Here is a 19,444-nt window from a genome sequence, read left to right as displayed (position 1 = left end):
CTAATATTCATTCAGAACATTGTCATTTTCTATAATAAACACTTAGAAAATTATAAAAAAGTAATATTTTAAATTTAACAAATTTGTTCATAAAATTGCGTTTATGTAGAAAATCAGTGATTTCGCAACTTTAATATAAAACACCACAAAAACCTATTCTTACAATAAATCTCACATTTAGCTTGGTCGATCTTTAGTGGAGTCAATTAACGCCAGATGATGTTTATCTGTATTCAAAAGACTCAAGTCATGAGTTAATAATGTCATAATTATTATGCCCCACCCATTCCCCCTAGAATCTACGCCCCTGTATATCACACTTTTACGCCAGTAGGTGGCAACAAATGAACGTCTTTTGTGTTTTGAGTAAGTCAAATCTTTGATAAAGCACCTCGTTCACGACTAAACTTGTACTTTATTAAAATCTGTGTGTTTACTAAGAGACTTCAGCAGAGCGTTTAAGCATCATAAGCATTTCCCCCACAAACAACAACAAAGCATATCATTTTGTGAACTGCAGTGCATGACCATCAAGGTATACAAAAAAAGACAACATTATTAGCCTAAAAGTAATTACAAGTTTTAATTACGTCCTGATATCATTGTAATGTCATTAGTCACTTTTACTGTTAATTCATCCAGCCCCTTTCTCTCCTTGTTAAACGAGATTAATGAACTAAATGAACGACACACCTCCTCCACTCCTTCAATCGGTCAAAAGATGCTGTCCTTGCTCGTGTCTGGAATACTCGATTCTGATTGGGCGCCATCTAGTGGTCTGATATTGCTCTGTAACAACCGCACATTCACCTATCAGACCGCTCATCCGGGTCTTTGCAAGCCATCTCTCCTGCTTCTCGGATCACTGTTCGATCTCTGCAAGTAAGCTCATTTCAATGCAAATCAATATTTTAATTTCGATGGTTAGTAGCCATGTAATAAGTGGGATAATGTACCATCAGTCGGTTGATATTGCAAAATAAACCCCATCAGGGGCGATACAATTCCTGATCACCCTGTCGGGGTTTATTGTGTGATAACAACCGGCTGACTGTACATTATCGCTTACATAGTCAGTGGTTTAAATTTGGTCAATAACTGGCCAAAACATCAGTGCATCCCTACAGATAATATTTTAATGATTTTATTTTGGCTTTAGTACAATAACAATATAAAAGCAAGTAATTTAAATGGTCTATAATATCATACTTAATTTTTTTCTTAATTTTTATATACAAAAATATACAGCGACCTTTATATATTTGAGGAGGGGGTCTCTTGCAAGATGATTGCCATATTTGGGGGTCCTTGGCATCAGAAAGTTCAAACAAGTATCAAACAACATTGTCGGGTGTTTTTTGTTGTACAAAAGAGCAAATGTCTTGGTTCATGTTTAAAAGTTTGCAAATTCCTGGAGAACATCTGTATGTTACTCTTTACTTTCATGGTTATAAATCTAAATATTCTGTACTTATTGCATCTGTGGTTGGTCTCTTTAAATCTCAGTGGGCAGTTCTTTGAATAATCTCCAAAGTGGACCAGACTTTATGTAGAGAGTCAAAAGTCTGGCTACTCAAAACTATCCTGGTGCAACCTGCGGTAAAGTATTTTGATCAAAGAACAATTGTGATGGTGCATAAATAATTTCTTGTGGGGCTCAGACAAGCAACTTTTATAGCAGTTGTGCCATCTACATCCTTTAATGTGTACTTCGGCCTATAGCCAGTTGTGGGCCTGCCAAACTCTTTCAATTCTCCAAAACAACTCCAAATGTCCTGACCCTCCACGCCGAGGGTGATACTCTTAAGTTCTCTATAATGTCCCACAACATTCCTCAATGTTCACACACAGCAGGGGAATGCCATTCATTCAGTGGTGAACATATTTCATTCAACAAAGCTTCGCCTGAGCTGCTTCACAGGAAATTGAAGATTTCTACAAACACAGAATGTCTCTTGTTGTTCACATTCCAGCTTCAGAAGGTACAATAGACTCAGCTGGCCCATAACAGTGGGCAATTCTTCACTGTTTGGTTTTCCAATGTTGTGTTCCTGTTGCCGGGAGAGACCCTGAGCTATTGTCAAAGGCACAAGCATCCTGTTGAAGTCAAGCACAAACGTCCTGTATGTGAGTCTTATTGACACCTCAGCAACCAGAAGAAAGAGGGGGGAGTTTATCAGAATTCTCTTAAGCAGTCATTGCATAACTTGTAGTGTCCTAACACAGGAAGTGGTCACTTGTGGGAATTTCATGTTTACTATCAGAGTAAAAAAAAAAAAAAAAAAATAGTTCACCAAAAAAAATGTCAATATTTACTCACCCTCATGTTGTTCCAAACCGGCATGACTTCTTTTCTTCCACATAACTCAAACGTTGCTTCTCTTTTCTATGCAATTAAATAATGTCAATTTCCAAAAAAACAAAACAAAACAAAAAAACAATCATAATTTTCTCAACCCTTGTGCTGTGTTCGTTTTGTGCTAACACATTTTGTGTTCCCGGTCAAAAATGACCGGCCTACTTAGACTGTTTATAAATCTCTTATATTGTATATATTATCAAGATATTGCATTAGACATTTTTATTAACTTCTTTTAGTAATTATGACAGGTTTTGTACTCTTTTGAACATTTTTAAAAATATATATTTTTATTGATATAAGGATTCATTGAACGGAGCTCATACTGGGCTAGTGGGGGGCACAAAAAATCTATAATAATTTCGTAATAAATTAATAACCACTTGCTTGATCTGAACAAAATAGGTGTAATCTTAAAGCTGGACTCTGGGCTTTACAATGCATATAGCTGATCCTACCAATTCTTAAATAATGCTTTTTAATTTGCTGACAAATAAAAACTGTTTTGTTCTCATCATTTGCAAATTTGTTATCATAACAATTACATTCAGAGTTGATAAAACCATAAAAATATGAGATAGCAGTGTGTTATATATCATTGGAAAGGTCTCAATTTGTTGAATGTAATGAGCAACTTTGTACTTTTTTGAGGTCAAACTGCAGTGAGTTTTAGTGTATAAAATTCCCACAGACGCACACACATATAATAAACAGAAGTGTATTTTTGTCATGTTTTTCCTTATTACTTCCTGAAACAAACATATAACATAGACAATGACATATCGTAACTTACAGCAGCCTATCCCGATTCAAACGAGCCCAAACACAACATAATATGATCAGTAGCACTTGAAATATTCCTCAAAGAGTGTCATTGGAAAGATGATGCACAAAAGGGCCCTCAACACACATTGTGTGTCTGTGTGTGTGTGTGGTGTGCAAATGTCTAAGGACTTTGTGTGTGCAAACACACATGCACATATATGCTCATCTAAAGGATTGGGATGCTCCTGAACACTTAATATTTCTGTACTTTGTAGTCTAATCCATTCATTTCCAATGACTGGTCACAGGGGTGTAGATTCTGGGGGGATGGGGTCAGGTAACCCCCCCAATAATCAAAACAAGCAAGTACAACCCCCCATTATTTATATCATGATCAATGGAAACATGTAAATGCTTCACACTGTAACCCCCGCCAACAAATGTTCAAGCAAAATCTACGCCCTTGGCCGGTCATTTTTGACCGGTAACAACAAATGTAACAAAGTGAAAAAAAAAAAAAAAAAAAAGATTTTGTGTGTTTTCAGATACCATATATGAACAAAGTCAAGGAATTTTATTCCAACTGGATTAAGAAAAAAAAAAAAAAAAAAAAAAAATTCATAAGAAAACAAATTCGGCTGGGTCAAAATAACCGGAACACAACATAAGGTTTAAAGTAATTCAAATGACATGTGTCCAGATTATTTAAAATCTAGCTTGCTGATGCATGACGCAGAGCTAATTCTACTCATTTTTTCTATTTTTACTATTCCTATTGTTTTCAATGATGATGGCCATGTAATGACACTTAGTCATGAAAATAATGTCACAATGTAAAAAAAGCTTAACGGCCCTCATCTAGTATATGCAAAATACAATTTCATATTTGTTTGCTTTGATTTTGGAGTACATATTTTTGGCAGGTTTTGTGAGAATCGCTCATATACAGGGATAGTTCACCCAAAATGTGTGACTTTCTTTCTTCTGCAGAACAAAAACAAAGATTTTTAGAAGAATATCTCAACTCTGTACGTCCATGAAATGCAAGTGAATGGTGACCAGAACTTTTGAAGCTCCAAAAATCATATAAAGGCAGCATATAAGTAATCCAAACAACTCCAGTGGTTCAATCCATATCTTCTGAAGCAATGCAATCACTTTGGGTGAGAAACAGATCGATATTTAAATCCTTTTTAACCATAAAGCTTCACTTTTACATTCAGAATGTGAAAGCAAAAGTGGAGATTTCTAGTAAAAATTACTTAAATATTGATCTGTTTCTCACCCACACCTATCATATCACTTCTGAAGACATGGATTGAACAATGGGATTACTTTTATGCTGCCTTTTTGGAGCTTGAAAGGTCTGGTTACCATTTACTTGCATTGTAAGGACCTACAGAGCTGAAATATTCTCCTAAAAATCTTCATTTGTGTTCTGCTGAAGATATAAAGTCATACACATCTGGAATGGCATGAGGGCGAGCAAATGATGAGAGAATTTTCATTTTTGGGTGAACTATCCCTTTAAGGTGAAGTCATCAGTAAAGTAAATCTTTGATCAAAGCAAGACAATTTTCTGGCTTTTCTACTCCCATTAAAAATGATACGTGCTTACTATGACATTGACATATATTTACATATTTCTGAGGAGTATTCAGATTTGGCAATTCAAATTTCACTTTCATGTACTTGTTATTTCAATCACAGGGCGTGATTGTCAGGATCACCTGCGGCTCATTTCATTACATGCACAAACACAATTCACGAAGGTGACATGCAGATGAATTTCAATTAGTCTCCAAGGAAACGGATCATCACCTTCATCCACCTGCAGCTATGTTGCGTTATGAATAATGATAGTTATGCATTAACTTTTGTACATATCCACTCTATCACATTTGGGACACACTCCTTATGAAATGTCACACTAACGCTAAGGCGATTTCAGTCGAAAAACAAACGTAGTAAAACTATTTCACACTTCAGTTTAGAGAACATTCAGCAATAATTTATTTCAGAATCTCAAGAACCAACACATTTCTCATCTGGAAAATGCAGTATCAGTTGCCAACAACACAGTTTTTGAAAAATGTTATTATACAAATTCTTAATAGAAAAAAAAAAAGAATAAATTAACTGTGGAATTTGGTTATATTTAACCCGCCCAACAATTCCACTTTGTTTGTTTTTTTCCTACAACACCATTTGAATTGTGTCCGGCGGTTATGTCTGAAATGAACTCATGAAACATGCTCTATTGTCAAGATGAAGTGATAGACACGGTTTAGTAACTAACGTCCTTCATTTTGCATGACTGGTATTAAAACTATTGACAACAGTTAGGAAAAGTCTACAGCTAGGACATGAAAGCAGTAACTGGTCTTCCTGTAGCACCTGAACGTGTCATTACTGCTTCCCAGCTTTTAGTGAAAAACGCAGACAAAAATAAAAAGGCATACTGATTTATAAAAATCATTACACGTATGGTCAATGTTCAACTTTTAAAAGAACCTCGTCAAGGTTTCCATAGTCCTGCCTATAAATGTTGATAAATGTGTTAGTTGTTTTTTTAATATAAAAAGATTTACGGTATCGAGTACAGGTAGACAGAGAGGCGTTCACGTTGGTCTATGAGGGTACAGGGTGGTACGAGGTCTGAGCGACCTCTAAATGCACGAGTGTGAGGTGTTTTATTATGGTAAGGGCTGTTTTGACACCATGTTTAATTTTAACATCAAGAAGCACAGTGTGTGCTGAGCATGCACAAAAAGCCCGTTGAACGATCTATTTTGGGGCAGATAAAAATTTTAGAAAAGAGGCCGTTTATGGTGCGGGAATCTTAGATAACTTTGGGTATTTACTTTGATTTGGTGACAAATGATACAGTTTGGGTTCTATTTTAACCTATTATGAATTACAGTAATGGTTGCTTATTTTAATGCACAAACTATTAACTTTTTGAAGTCGAGAATTAACGGCAAAGGGTGTGCTTTCAGCTACCTGTTTCATAAAGTACTTTGCGTGTACACTGTTTCGTATCTTGCAGAGTGTGTAATAAATGTGGTGTTCAACTTTATGGCTTGATGTTTTTCCTCGATAGAGGGGCACCCGTGGTTTCGGTTCAGATCTGCACCCTGTTTTCAGAGCTTATGTTTTCATACTGGAGACAGCAGAGGCTTTTCTACTTTTAAAACGAAGCACCTGCGTTATTCTCGTCACATTCTGGAAATGCTGTTCTCCTGAAATCCTTCACAAGCCAGGTCAGAGGTAACATCGTTTAGACTGAAATATTGTGTTGGTTTTAAAGGGATAGTTCACCCAAAAATACCATTCACTTTTATTGTATGGAAAAACAAAAGACGGGTATCACTTTAATTTAAGGTTCCACAATACTGCACTAGTTAAGCATGAATAAGATAGTAATTAATGCTTAACTAAATGTGGAGTAAGGCTATTTTACCCATAATTTCCAACTAATTAAATATCTTATTTTTGTGTTGAAAGTTACGCAATTAATGCTCTATTTCAGATATTTATACATATCATATATTAAGTTTAACAAAAAATAAATATTAAGCCAGTAATTTAGGCTAAATAGCATTGGCTTTACAAAGCTATTACTAATAAATGATTAAAATCTTCTATTAAAGACAAGTCGACCCCCAGTTCTAAAGTTAAATGTTTGTTTTACATTTATAAGGTGGTATTTAGGTTTATTTAAATATCTTTAAACAGTAATTATTATTAAGACTAATTATTGGTTTTACTTAAGATTTGCTGAAACCTTAAAGACAATTTGACTCCTTGTTCTAAAGTGAAATATTTACTTATGCAAGTTTTTAATTTGTATTAATACAGTATTTTCAGAAACGTTTTTTTTCTCCCCAATTTGGAATGCCCAATTCCCAATGCGCTTTAAGTCCTCGTGGTGGCGTAGTGACTCGCCTCAATCCGGGTGGTGGAGGACGGTATGTTCAGAAACGTAATTTATTGCAATTGAAACGTGTGCAAAACCAACCCATAACTTGAGTAGGTTTAACTTTCACTTCAGAGCAGGGGGTCAAGTTGTTATTCATTTACTAGTAACAGCTTTGTAAAGGCAATATTAATTAGCCTTCATTACTGGCTTATAATTGTTTAGTAAACTTGTTATATGATCTCTGAAACTGAGAGTTAATTGCATTACTTTCTATGCAAAATAAGACGCTTAATAAGTTGCAAATTATGGCTAAAATAGCCTTAATCTACATTCAATTCATTATTATTTACTGTATTATTCATGCTTAACTAGTGCATTATTGTGGACCTTTAAAATAAAGTGTTTCATGCAATGAAAGTGAATGGTGTCTGAGGCCTTTTGTGTTACACAGAAGAAAGAAAGGTTTGAAACCTTTGGGGGGGGTGTTGAACTATCCTTTTAAAGTCTGTGTGCCACTTTATGTTGTGCTCATCTGACTTTAATGTTTTAGTTGTAATATAGTTGTAAGTAGTATCCTGAATATTAAAAACACAGACACACATAAAAACATAAAACCTATAAGGCCAGGAGTGTTTGGTGTCCCAAGTAAGGTTTTGTATTTGATGCTGAATTCCATTCAACTTCCTCCTTGAGAAAATTGCAATGGAACGCCACTCAAAGTTGGACTTCCAGCTTGGAAACTCGGATTTCGCCAAGATGCGGGTGCATGACGCCATGCAAACATGTTGGCACACTGCAAAAAATAATTTTATTATAGAGTATTTTTGTCTTGCTTTCCAGAAAACGATCTAAACTTTTTTTTTAAACAAGATAAATTTACTTGAGAGATTAAATTATATTACATATTTTGTCTTTTTTTCCAGAGAAACATATCAAAATTTAGTAACATTTATGCTTATAACAAGAAAAAAATGGCCGATGGCGTAAAAACACTTAATAAAATAAAAAAAGTTTATTTTTCTTACCCTATTTGTCTTGTTTTTAAGCATAAACTTTCCTCAATTTTATTCGATTTCTCTGAAAAGAACACTTATTATCGTATGTCACTACTTCTCAAGTCATATTTTCTTGTTTTAAGGATGTTTAGATATTTTTTCCAGAAAATAAGACAAAGACTTTATGCAGTTCACCAAGGTTGAAGTATGAAGTTAATGATAAATATTCACTTTGAATTAAATGAAAAGCATAAACGTTCCTGAATTACATGATGATAATTAAATTGTATCAAACTTTTGCAGAGATAGATGTGTGAAATACAGTCAATTACAGTCTCTTTTGATAATTGTACAGCTGGACACCAAACGCTAGCATTTATCCTCCACATTGCAGTTCTGTTTCCCTTTGCGTCATCTTCCGAGATCGGGCAGAGGAATGTCTTTATGGTCGGAAATTGGAGATATCAAGTAGGAATATCGACTTTGAATAGAACGCATCATTAGAGACAGCTTCTCTGATGTCACAACACTTTTACGGAGAAGGAATGTGGGGTTTGTAGTTTTTTGGGTTGTGACAGATTTGCATGCAGCGCGGGCGTACAGCGGGGCATTATGGGATGTACCGTTAATCTGTGTAAAGTGCAGGCTCAGAGCAACATGGCGGCAAGTTACCGTAGTGAAGTACACTGGTTGCTGCTTGAGTTTTTATGCAGCAAATACAGTACTTCACAGATTGGTCATTTAACGTATCCGTTACGTTATTACAGCTATGGCTTCTACATTTTAGCAAATGATGAATTGCTTGGACCACAACAAATGAACCAACTTTCAACATTACAGTACATACAAACAAAGACAATGTTTCCAAATACCTCGAATGATTTACACCACCAAGACATTTTTGTTTTTGAAAGAAATTGGGATGCATTAAATTGATCAAAAATACTGGCAAAAGCATTACTGATGTTGCAAATTACTACTGTGTCAAATAAGTGTTTGACATATATTTGTATGTATTTTATATTTCAATGGGGCTGCCCCATTTTCAGCAGTCACCTAATCCTTAAGAAATCACTCTAATGTGCTAATCTGGTACTCAAGAAACATTTCTTTTTGTTATAACATTTGAAACCATTGTGCAATTTCAGCCGTTCTACTTTCACGGGACTGAGCCATTGAATTAGCCCCGCCCACTCTTTCCAAAACTCTGCAGAAAGTTTAAAGAATGCAGCCTTTATATAAATACAAATAATTATGGGGCCTGGGTAGCTCAGTGATAAAGACGCTGGCTACCACCCCTGGAGTTCGCTAGTTCGCTAGCTCAAATCCCAGGGCATGCTGAGTGACTCCAGCCAGGTCTCCTAAGCAACCAAATTGGCCCAGTTGCTAGGGAGGATACAGTCACATGGGGTAACCTCCTCGTGGTCGCTATAATGTGGTTCATTCTCAGTGGGGCGCGTGGTGAGTTGAGCGTGGTTGCCATGGTGGGTGGCGTGAAGCCTCCATACGCGCTATGTCTCCGTGGCAACGCACTCAACATGCCACGTGATAAGATGTGCGGGTTGACGATCTCAGACGCAGAGGCAACTGGGATTCGTCCTCCGCCACCCGGACCGAGGCGAATCACTACATGACCACGAGGACTTAAAAAGCACATTGGGAATTGGGCATTCCAAATTGGGAGAAAAAGAGGGAAAATAAAAAAAAAAACAATACAATTTGTAACAATATAAATGTCTACTGTGATTCTTCATCAATTTAATGCATCCTTGGTGAACAGAGGCATCAAAAATGTCTTACAGCTATAAACTTTTGAATGGTCCTGTTGTTAAAACTCACGGTTATCATAATGGTCCATGGTGTAGACAGATCTGAACAATGTTTTTGGGAATTACATGCATCTTGTCGTTTCGTTGGAATCCTTTTAACGATGTGCTCATTTTAGCGGTTAATCTTCAATTCCAGGAAGATTGGAGAAAGGCTATCACCATTTAAATGCTCTTTTCCACAAAATATTATCGAACATAAAACCAGAAATCCAACAAACAGAAGGAGTGACTTATAGTTCATGGTCCAATCAGAAGGGAGGCTGTAGAATGAAGGCGGGGCTTGTGGTCATCTTTTTGTTTTGTTTTTTATCCGAACATAAAGATCTACAAAGAAGATGGTTGACGACAAAGCAATACATCGGAAGGTGTTTTTGTGCATGAACGGCGTTGATTCTCTGACATCAGTGCAGAGTGACACACACACGACAGCATGGGATGAATGTCTATTTGAGCATGTGTGTGCATGAGATGGGGTTTATTTATAGTACAACGCTGACACATACATGCGTACACGAGAAGTCTCTCGCATGCACGTTACTCCAGCGACGCATTTAACAATGAGGGTTTGTGCATACGCAGGAACTGGCTTCCAGCTAACTGGGTCAAAGTTCAAAGTCTGAGGGGGAGGGTCAGGAAAGGTCAAGCTCAGTTTAGTTCATTTAGACTCCTGTATTTCCATAGTTCATAAGCACAGTACCGCTGGATATACAGAGAGAGAGTTAGACAGACAGGAAGTAGGTGAGGTGGTACTGGCTCCAGCCATACAGGTTTTTATAAGTTGAGGTTCAGCCTATGGAAAGGCCTGCCTTCACATCTCTCTCTCTCTTAAAGAGAAAGGAATGAGGGATGAGAGTTTAGACGAGTGTTCCCGGCTTTGCCTTCTCATGTCCGTACCACTGTACGTCCGCTATATCAGCACACAGGGGACTGCTCAGGAAACAACTATCGTTGAATGGCGATCTGAAATGAAAAACAGACTAAAGTTTTGTACATCTTTTTGACTTTTAAAAGGTACATTAACAAAGTAGGGCTGGATGGTATGACGGTTTGTAAAACGGATCGTTCTAACTCTAAATTCGTGTTCAAAGTTGTAAAATGATTGCAACTGGGATAATTAACTATAGTACTCGTTGGAAGAACTGTTATTCATATTTTGATAATAATAATGTATCAATAATAAATGTAACTTTAATTGAACATTGGTGTCTTTTATCATCCTGCTGTTGTCGCTATTTTACAAAAGCTATATGTTTGTGCATTACAGTGATTTTACCATGGCATTCACCCTTGGTAAAATCACTGTAACACACCGCTTCTCGTGGATCGTTGCTTTAACGTATATCAATGTGAGCTCAATTGTACGGAAGCCCTGAACCGCATTATGAAAAAAAATAAATCACTAGATTAAACATTTTTTTTAGGTGTCTTAGTGCCTTCCTAAACCTGTCCAACAAATATTTGTTTTTATAATTCTCGAAAAAAAAAAAAAAAAAAAATTATTCTCTCTCAGAAAAATAAAACAAACAAAAAAATCTCAAAAAAAAATTTTTTTTACCTCTCAAAAACATTTTTTTTTTCCTGTCTTTTTTTTTCTGTTTTTTTTCCTCAATTTTTTTTCTTCTAAAAAACAAACAAAAAAACATTTGAGGCAAGACATGAGAATTTATTTTATTTTTTGCTTGCTAGCTAACAATTAGCATGTGGTACCAAACTTGGCCACTATCAGATTTTTTTTTAATAAATTTTTTTCTTTGAGAGAGACATTTTTATTTATTTATTTTTTTTTTTTGAGAGAGAGAGAGAGAAAAATAAATTTGGGAGAAAAATTTTTTTTTGAGAGAGAAAAAATACCCCTTTTTTAAATTTTTTTTTCAGAGAGAAGGCACTATGACACCTAAAAAAATTGTTTCATAGTGCGGTTCAGGGCTTTCGTACAATTAACAGAATTTGTGGCACCTCAAGAATAATTTCGACGTACCCCCGTTTATTAAAAACAAATCAAAATGCGGTTACAGTGAGGCACTTACAATGGAAGTGAATGGGGCCAGTCTGTAAACATTAAAATACTCACTGTTTCTAGAGTATACTCACAAGACGTAAACATTATACATGTTCACATGATTTTAGTGTGATAAAATCAGGGATTTATCTGTGCTAGAGCATTTTACCAGATAACAGTGTTTATCTCATGACAACAAAGTTGTAATACTGGATATAACTTTATATAAGTAAGGTTAGTAAGTGATTTTATCACCCTAAAATCATGTTAACATGTATACTGTTTATTTCTTGTGGCTATACTTTTGAAACAGTGTGTATTTTAATGTTTGTGTACTGGCCCCATTCATGTCCACTGTCCTGTAAGTGCCTTAGTTTTATTGTTGCTTATTTTAAAATACACAAGGAGTGAGTCCAGATGATTGTTTTTTTAGTAATCAACATTATGCCACAAATGCTATCAATTGAGCTTAACTTGTATTGAACCCGGAACATTACAGTTTACATGCGTGATTTATAATAACACGTGGAAATTGCAGAAATATAGAGCGGGACATGTCCCAAATGACTTAAGACAAAGAGATTGTTATTAAAAGCAGCCCATCACGTTCCAAATACAAAAAGAAAATAATCAAATGAGATAAAGCACGTTTCGTACAGTATTTGAGAATTATTGAATTCAATAGATTATCTAATAGCAGACATTTTTTATTTAATGTACAGTATAAACAAATGTTTCATTGAATTTCCTGAAAATGACAATTATATATATATATATATATACACATAAAATTACTCCAATTCTGGTCATACCACTCATCCCTACAAGAAAGTTTTTGACAAGTAGTATTTTATATCATACTTGTAAATGTTTTGGATAGTCTTGCCTACATATTTTAATATATATAAAATATTCAAATAATTCCTTTTTGTGTCTTAGTATGTTTTCATGTATTGTATGTATGTTGTTGGTGTTCAGGAGGTTGTTGTCCTCCTGCCAGGCTGTTATTGTAAATAATAATTTTGTTCTTATGTGATTTGCCTGGTCAAATAAAGGTGAAGTGAAAATACAAATCAGGTTACGAGCTAAGTTTAACACACAAGAAAATGACAACATAGCGCAATCAAAGAGGTGCAGGAGTGAAAAAGTGAGATACATGACATGCAGAGAGATAGAGAGAGAGAGAGAGAGAGAGAGAGAGAGAGTACCTCTCTATTGGTCAGTGCTTTGGTGAGAGGAAGAGCGGTCTTCAGTAGGAGAACTTGCATCACTGCCCCGAAAAAACACACACACATACAAACAAACACACACATTCAGGCAGAGGTGGGTTAGTGAGACAAACAGAGAGAAAGAGGTTAGCGTTTGTGGGTAGCAGTGATCAGTTAATGTAAAGAGAGTTGTGTAATTTTGACACTGGGGTAGTTCTGTTACACACTATTAAAGTGAACAACACACACACAAAGCATTGGTAGAGTTAGGTGAAACTATAAACCAAAATAACAGTAAGTCAGAATTTAGACTGTTCTTTGAAATAACGTCACACTTACAAGCAAACAATGCTGCGTAATCTCAAACACAGGCTATCTTGGAAAAAACCAAGGACAGCAAAACAAAAAGATACAAATAATTTGATGTAGATTGTATTTTGCGTAGTTAAGTTGGTCGAAGTTTACAGCATGGAGAACTGTATATGCACCGGTTAACTAGTGTAAAGGTCTATTCACACCAATAGATATGCAAATCACCGTAAAAAATTGTGAATGATTTTTCACACTAAAACTTTTCACGTTTGCAAGTTTTTATCCCTAAACGGAAACATGGTATGCAATGGGGGTGAATTGTTTTAACATATTATCATTGCGAAATGTTTTTACACTCAGTGTGAATAAGCCTTAAGAGTGTCACAGAGTGAAGAAATATTAATCACATGACATAACTGCAAACTGCAATTACCTGAGAGTCACTGATGCAGCATATTATCTAACAAGATACCATTGTTCTGCACAAGTGTGGCAGGCCCATACTGAATACTACTGTTGTTTCTAGTTAGTGGCATACAGTGGCGAGAAAAAGTATGTGAACCCTTTGGAATTACCTGCGTTTATGTATAAATTTGCCTTAAAATCATCTGGTTTGATCTTGCTATTATTATGGTTATTATAATGAACAAACACAATCTGTTTTAACTAACAGCACACAAATTATTCTATTGTACTTGTATGAGTACAATGGAAAAAGTATGTGAACCCCTCGGCTAATGACGTCAACAAAAGCTAATGAAGACTCAGGAGTTGGCAAACCTGCCATCCAATTAATGAAATGAGACTGGAGGTGTGGGTTAGAGCTACTTTGCCTTTTAAAAAGCACTCAAACATTTTGAGTTTGCTATTCACAAGAAGCATCTGCTGATGTGGACCATGCCTTGCAAAAAAGAGATCTTAGAAGACCTACGATCAAGAATTGTTGCGTTGCATAAAGCTGGAAAAGGTTACAAAGTTATCTAGAAGAGCTTAGATATTCATCTGTCCACAGTTAGACAAATTGTCTATAAATGGAGATGATTTAATACTATAGGTACTCTCTCTAGAAGTGGCCGTCCAGCCAAGATGACTCAAAGGGAACACCGCAGAATGCTCAATGAGGTAAAAAAGAACCCTAGAGTGACAGATAAAGACTTGAAGGAATCATTGGAACTGGTTAACATCTCTGTTCATGAGTCTACTATACGACCTCATGAGAGCCGTTCACACCTGACATCCTAAGAATATGTCTGAGCTGAAGCAATTCTGTAAGGAAGAATGGTCCAAAATTCCTTCTGAACATTGTGCAGGTCTAATCCGCAGATACCGGAAACGTTTGGTTGAGGTTATTGCTGCCAAAAGGATGGATCGACCAGTTATTAAATCCAAGGGCAGCACTGTGCATGTTTAATGGGATGTGTTCAATAAAGACATGAAATATTATAATTGTTTGTGTGTTGTTACATTGTCTATACTTGTGACTTTTGACAAAGATGAGATTACATTTTATGACCAATTAATGCAGAAAACCAGCTACTTCCAAAGGGTTCACATACTTTTTCTTGCCACTGTAACTAATATTAGCTCTAATGTCTACTATGGCAAAAATATAGTGAGATGTTGTTGTTTAGATTAGATAGCTAACCCAACTAGATTTTATAGTCCATCTACATGTTTGTGAAAAATCTTTCAGTACTAAACTACAGTTTCTAGGTGTTTTTGTGTCAACTAAGAGGCAAACTGAAGTACTTTCTCTTACCCGCCCTGCCAGTTGAGGATGTGTTGTGGGCTGCAGGGTGGCGTAGCTGCAGGCTCACTACAGAGCATTCCACTCCTCTGACTGTGCGGAGATGCAGCTAAAACAAACACACACATGGCATTATTACAGTCCAGCTACAATCACATATTCATGTACATGTGGTTCACACATCAGAGATAAAGCTGACTTCTCATTGCTAACACCCTCTTGACAGTTTTAGAGAGCTGCTGGAAGAGGTTTGGATCTCTGAGTGTTTCTGGCACTCAGAGAGAGGCAATAATCTCCCTACACACACACACACACACACACACACACATACACACTGACCAGACCACCCTGACAGCCTCCACACACACACCTCTCAGCAATGCACTTAAGTGGATGAATAAAAGAGCTCTTGCAGCCCATCTCTTGTCTCTTTCTTACATACATGCTGAATCAATGCAGTAATACAAAAATGAATTAAACATGCTGTTTATTATACCAAGGGTCTATTAGGTCACCGTTATTTTTTGCACATTCCATATTTGTGTGTAACCTGCTCACCTGGTGACCCCTTGATTAGCGTCCCTATCCGTCCTCCACGACCGTCCGAGGCATTGGAGCTGGTGTGCGTGACGCTTCTGTGCTCCTTCAGTGATCCAGAGGAGCGCTGATACCAGCACCGCAGCTCCTCTGACACGGCTGCCCGCCCACCTCCTCCTCCTCCCTCCCTGCCCAGAGACGGAGTCCTCACAATCTGTGAACGAGACGGCGTCAACCTCCCGCTGCTCCCGCCCGCTTCCCCGTCCTCCCCGGAGCCCCACCCCTCCTTATAAAGACCCCCAGCAGTGTAGGAGTTGGAGGTCTTAAACTGCGCCTTGACACTGTAGTGCCCCTCCTGGTCGTTCTCCAGGCTGCGGACCACCACGGCGTTGGGGCTGCTGCCCTCCGTGTAAAGCGGGTACTCTTTGATGCGATACTGCGAGGAGGGCTGGCTTTGACTGTGGAGGTACACGCCCTGGTGACTGCCGCACACACTTCCATGAGTGCTTCCGTTGCGGGCCGCCAGATTGGGCATGCTGCCGGAGCTGGAGGCGCCCAGGTTCCCGGCGGATTTGTGCCGTTGCCGCTGGCGCTGCCGTGCTTTAGAAGGCGAGTCCTCGGCTAGCGTGCAGTAGTTGGGGTTGGAGGTGGACGAGGGATAGTAATGTTCTGAGCTGGAGTGGCTGGTGCAGGACGAGCAGTCGTCGGGGACCACTGAGCCGTTACTTCCTGTCCTCTGCGGGCCCGACAGGAAGAGTTCAGGGCTAAGCCCCGCCTCTGTGTCCGCCTCTAAGGAGAGCAGCTTCCCCTGAGATTCCAGACTGGAACTCCGCCCACGGAAGGGCTGAGTTACACTGAGAAAGAGAAGAAAAACGAATTTTACTTTTTTTTGTTTTACATAACCATGGGACTTCTACATGACCAATACTGTCGATTGAGCTTAACTTGTATTGAACCCGGAACATTCCTTCTAAATAGACAAACAGAAACTAAAACAATAGATCATGTTGTCATGTTGACAGCAGAGGACATTAGAGAGAGAGAGATGACTGTGTGTGTGTGTGTGTGTGTGTGTGTGTGGCAGCACCTGGCCGAGTGGACATAGCTTCGTGTTCTTAGGTCAGGAGTGGAGGGCATGCTGGATTGGCTGTTCCAGTGAGGCATTGAGCGCACAGGACTGTTCTGGAGAGAGTTACTCCCACCCGCCTCACAGCTGCCCGTGCTGGGGAACCGTCTGTGACTACTGCAGTAGAGGGAGAATAAGAGAACAAAACAATTAACAGGTTTGAGGTTATCTTATTAATTCACATTATACGTAAGGCAGATTCACACACACAGAAAAATAGACCCACGCAACCAAGAATGGGCCTGAACTATGCAATGCTTTTACTGCTACAGCATAGTGATGGAGAAGTGGTTGCTGATTGGTCCATACCTGGAGTGGGAGGAACGTTTCTTCACCCTTTCATAGGGTTCGTCTAATGAGCTTTCGCTCCACATGCGTGGTTTGATAGGAGACTTGTCATAGTCTGTGCGCTGGTATTGCAGGTGTCTCAGTCCGTCCAGGGACTGCGGGGGTGGCGGCCGGCTGTGGGAGGGGGGTCGAGGCGGGAGACCTTTGTGTGGGGAGGCAGCCGGCGAGAACGTGGGGGTTCCTGCCACCTGGGGGTCATCTGGAACACACAGAGAGAGAGAGAGAGAGAGAGAGAGAGGAAGTGAAGTTTGAGGTATATGACTGGATGTTAAGCTGGTGTATTTGTATTTATTCTGACCTAGCTTTACTTTTGGGGACAAAGTTGCTAAAATCATTTTATGATAATGAAAATGCTTAAAAAAATAGTTCAGAGGCTAAATTATGCATTTTATTAACTTAAAAAAAATGCCAATAGTTTATAATTTAGCATTAGTTTTACACCTTCCTGTAGTGTCAAGTAACTGGTCTGGTCTCACTGAAAGTGAAATACTACTTTTCATGATAAATTCACAGCCAATCAGAACATATTTGATGTGTAATGTAATGTTGAGCAGGATTCTGGACAAGGGATGTCCCGATACCGATACTGGTTCTCATGTACTTGTAGCGTGCTCGGAAAAATGCTCGGGTGCCAAAAACCAATACCATCTGTACGAAATTCATTACGTAAACATTCAGCGCTCAAATTAAAATCACCTTTTGTCCTAGTGTGATTATTAAACCACAAAGGCTGCAATTTAATGAGACAAATATATAGTTTGCATGTTCTGTGCGATTCAAATGTGAGCGCTTGTGAATGTGTGGAGCTAGTGTTGTGCTGACATAAAGACACAAAGTGCTCATACCTTTAAGAGCTGCTTATACATATAAAACACCATCATGAGCATCATGAGCATCACGAGCTCTGTCAGTAGCAGATGACAGCGAGCAGAGCGCTATTTCACTTTGTAGCGGGAGGCACATACAGACTACAAATTTAATTAAATGTAATATATATACATATATATATATATATATATATATATATATATATATTTTTATTTATTATTTATTTATTTATTTATTTATTTATTTTTTTGCAGTTTAATAATCACACTAGGTCACGTAGCAACCTGCATTTCCGGAAACGAGAAGGTACTGTCAAAAACACACAGAAATGGAAAGGGCTTCAAAATAAAAGCTAAATTTAAATGGGAAAAAAAGTACAACAGAAATATATCACTATTGTATAGTTATGTAATATTTACTATAATATTTCTACTACTACTACTACTAATAATAAATCAATAGTTCAATTATATTTAAGCAATATCTCACATTTGTTATGCTCTGTTATGCAGTACTTTATTGGATATAAACTCCAATGTTGTATTTTGGATTTGCTGTGAGGTTCTGTGTTTTTATCATTTGATAAAAATTAGGTCTGTTGATTTAATGCATTAATTCAGTGTGATTATTTACATAAAAAATAACGTGCAATTAATCATATCCCCCAGCCGTAATAAGGAAGATTCCTGAGCAATTCAATCTTGAAGTACTAGCTGTTTTCTCCAGGGGGCAGTAAGCGAAACTCCAGCTGTATAGGCAACGTGCAGCTTATACAGAGAACAAACCAACCCTTCAGCAGACATCATGAGGACGCGCTCTTGCGTTCAAAACAGCTTGATGGAGCACAAATCCAAACTTAGGGATCTCAAGACGTATTTTTCTAAGTATTAAACTGCAGTACGTTTAACTTGACACAGTGACCTAAAAACGGTATGTTTATGACGCAACACAACCAAAGTGAGACGCTCAAAAAGCATCTGTCTGACACAGGCGTACATTGACGGGTCCTCTTAATAAATCTCGGACTGCCACAACAATGTAATGTATTTTAATTATCTGAATATTTTATATATATATATATATATATATTATTTGTAATTATTTATACAGTTGTGCTCAAAAGTTTGCATACCCTGGCAGAAATTGTGAAATTCTGGCATTGATTTTGAAAATATGACTGATCATGCGTCTTTTATTTAAGGATAGTGATCATATGAAGCCAATTATCATCACATATTTGTTTGGCTCCTTTTCAAATCATAATGATAACAGAAATCACCCAAATGGCCCTGATCAAAAGTTTACATACCCTTGAATGATTGGCCTTGTTACAGACACACAAGGTGACACACACAGGTTTAAATGGCAATTAAAGGTTAATTTCCCACACCTGTGGCTTTTTAAATTGCAATTAGTGTCTGTGTATAAATAGTCAATGAGTTTGTTATCTCTCATGTGGATGCACTGAG

At 37.5% G+C, this 19,444-nt stretch overlaps 1 protein-coding gene across 9 annotated transcripts in view; it reads right to left on the bottom strand.

Annotated features, from left to right (window-relative positions):
• Positions 1-4,570: 4,570 nt before the first annotated feature.
• The window catches only part of LOC127455875 (FERM domain-containing protein 4A-like), a 239,314-nt gene continuing 224,440 nt past the window's right edge, over positions 4,571-19,444 (bottom strand). For 4 of the 9 annotated variants that reach the window (XM_051724022.1, XM_051724023.1, XM_051724015.1 and 1 more), the window contains exons 19-23: positions 17,109-17,346; positions 16,761-16,916; positions 15,695-16,527; positions 15,149-15,245; positions 4,574-10,830 (exon numbers count right to left, since the gene is read on the bottom strand). In XM_051724022.1, coding sequence (XP_051579982.1) covers positions 10,725-10,830; positions 15,149-15,245; positions 15,695-16,527; positions 16,761-16,916; positions 17,109-17,346 — 1,430 coding nt within the window. In that variant the 3' untranslated portion in view covers positions 4,574-10,724. Of the gene's footprint in view, positions 10,831-13,077; positions 13,140-15,148; positions 15,246-15,694; positions 16,528-16,760; positions 16,917-17,108; positions 17,347-19,444 lie in introns of all 9 variants that reach the window. The other 5 variants (XM_051724020.1, XM_051724018.1, XM_051724021.1 and 2 more) reach the window with 3 other exon arrangements.

The sequence above is a fragment of the Myxocyprinus asiaticus genome, chromosome 18 (assembly GCF_019703515.2).
Source record: "Myxocyprinus asiaticus isolate MX2 ecotype Aquarium Trade chromosome 18, UBuf_Myxa_2, whole genome shotgun sequence".
Classification (NCBI taxonomy): domain Eukaryota; kingdom Metazoa; phylum Chordata; class Actinopteri; order Cypriniformes; family Catostomidae; genus Myxocyprinus; species Myxocyprinus asiaticus.
This window is presented reverse-complemented; position numbering and strand designations above follow the sequence as displayed.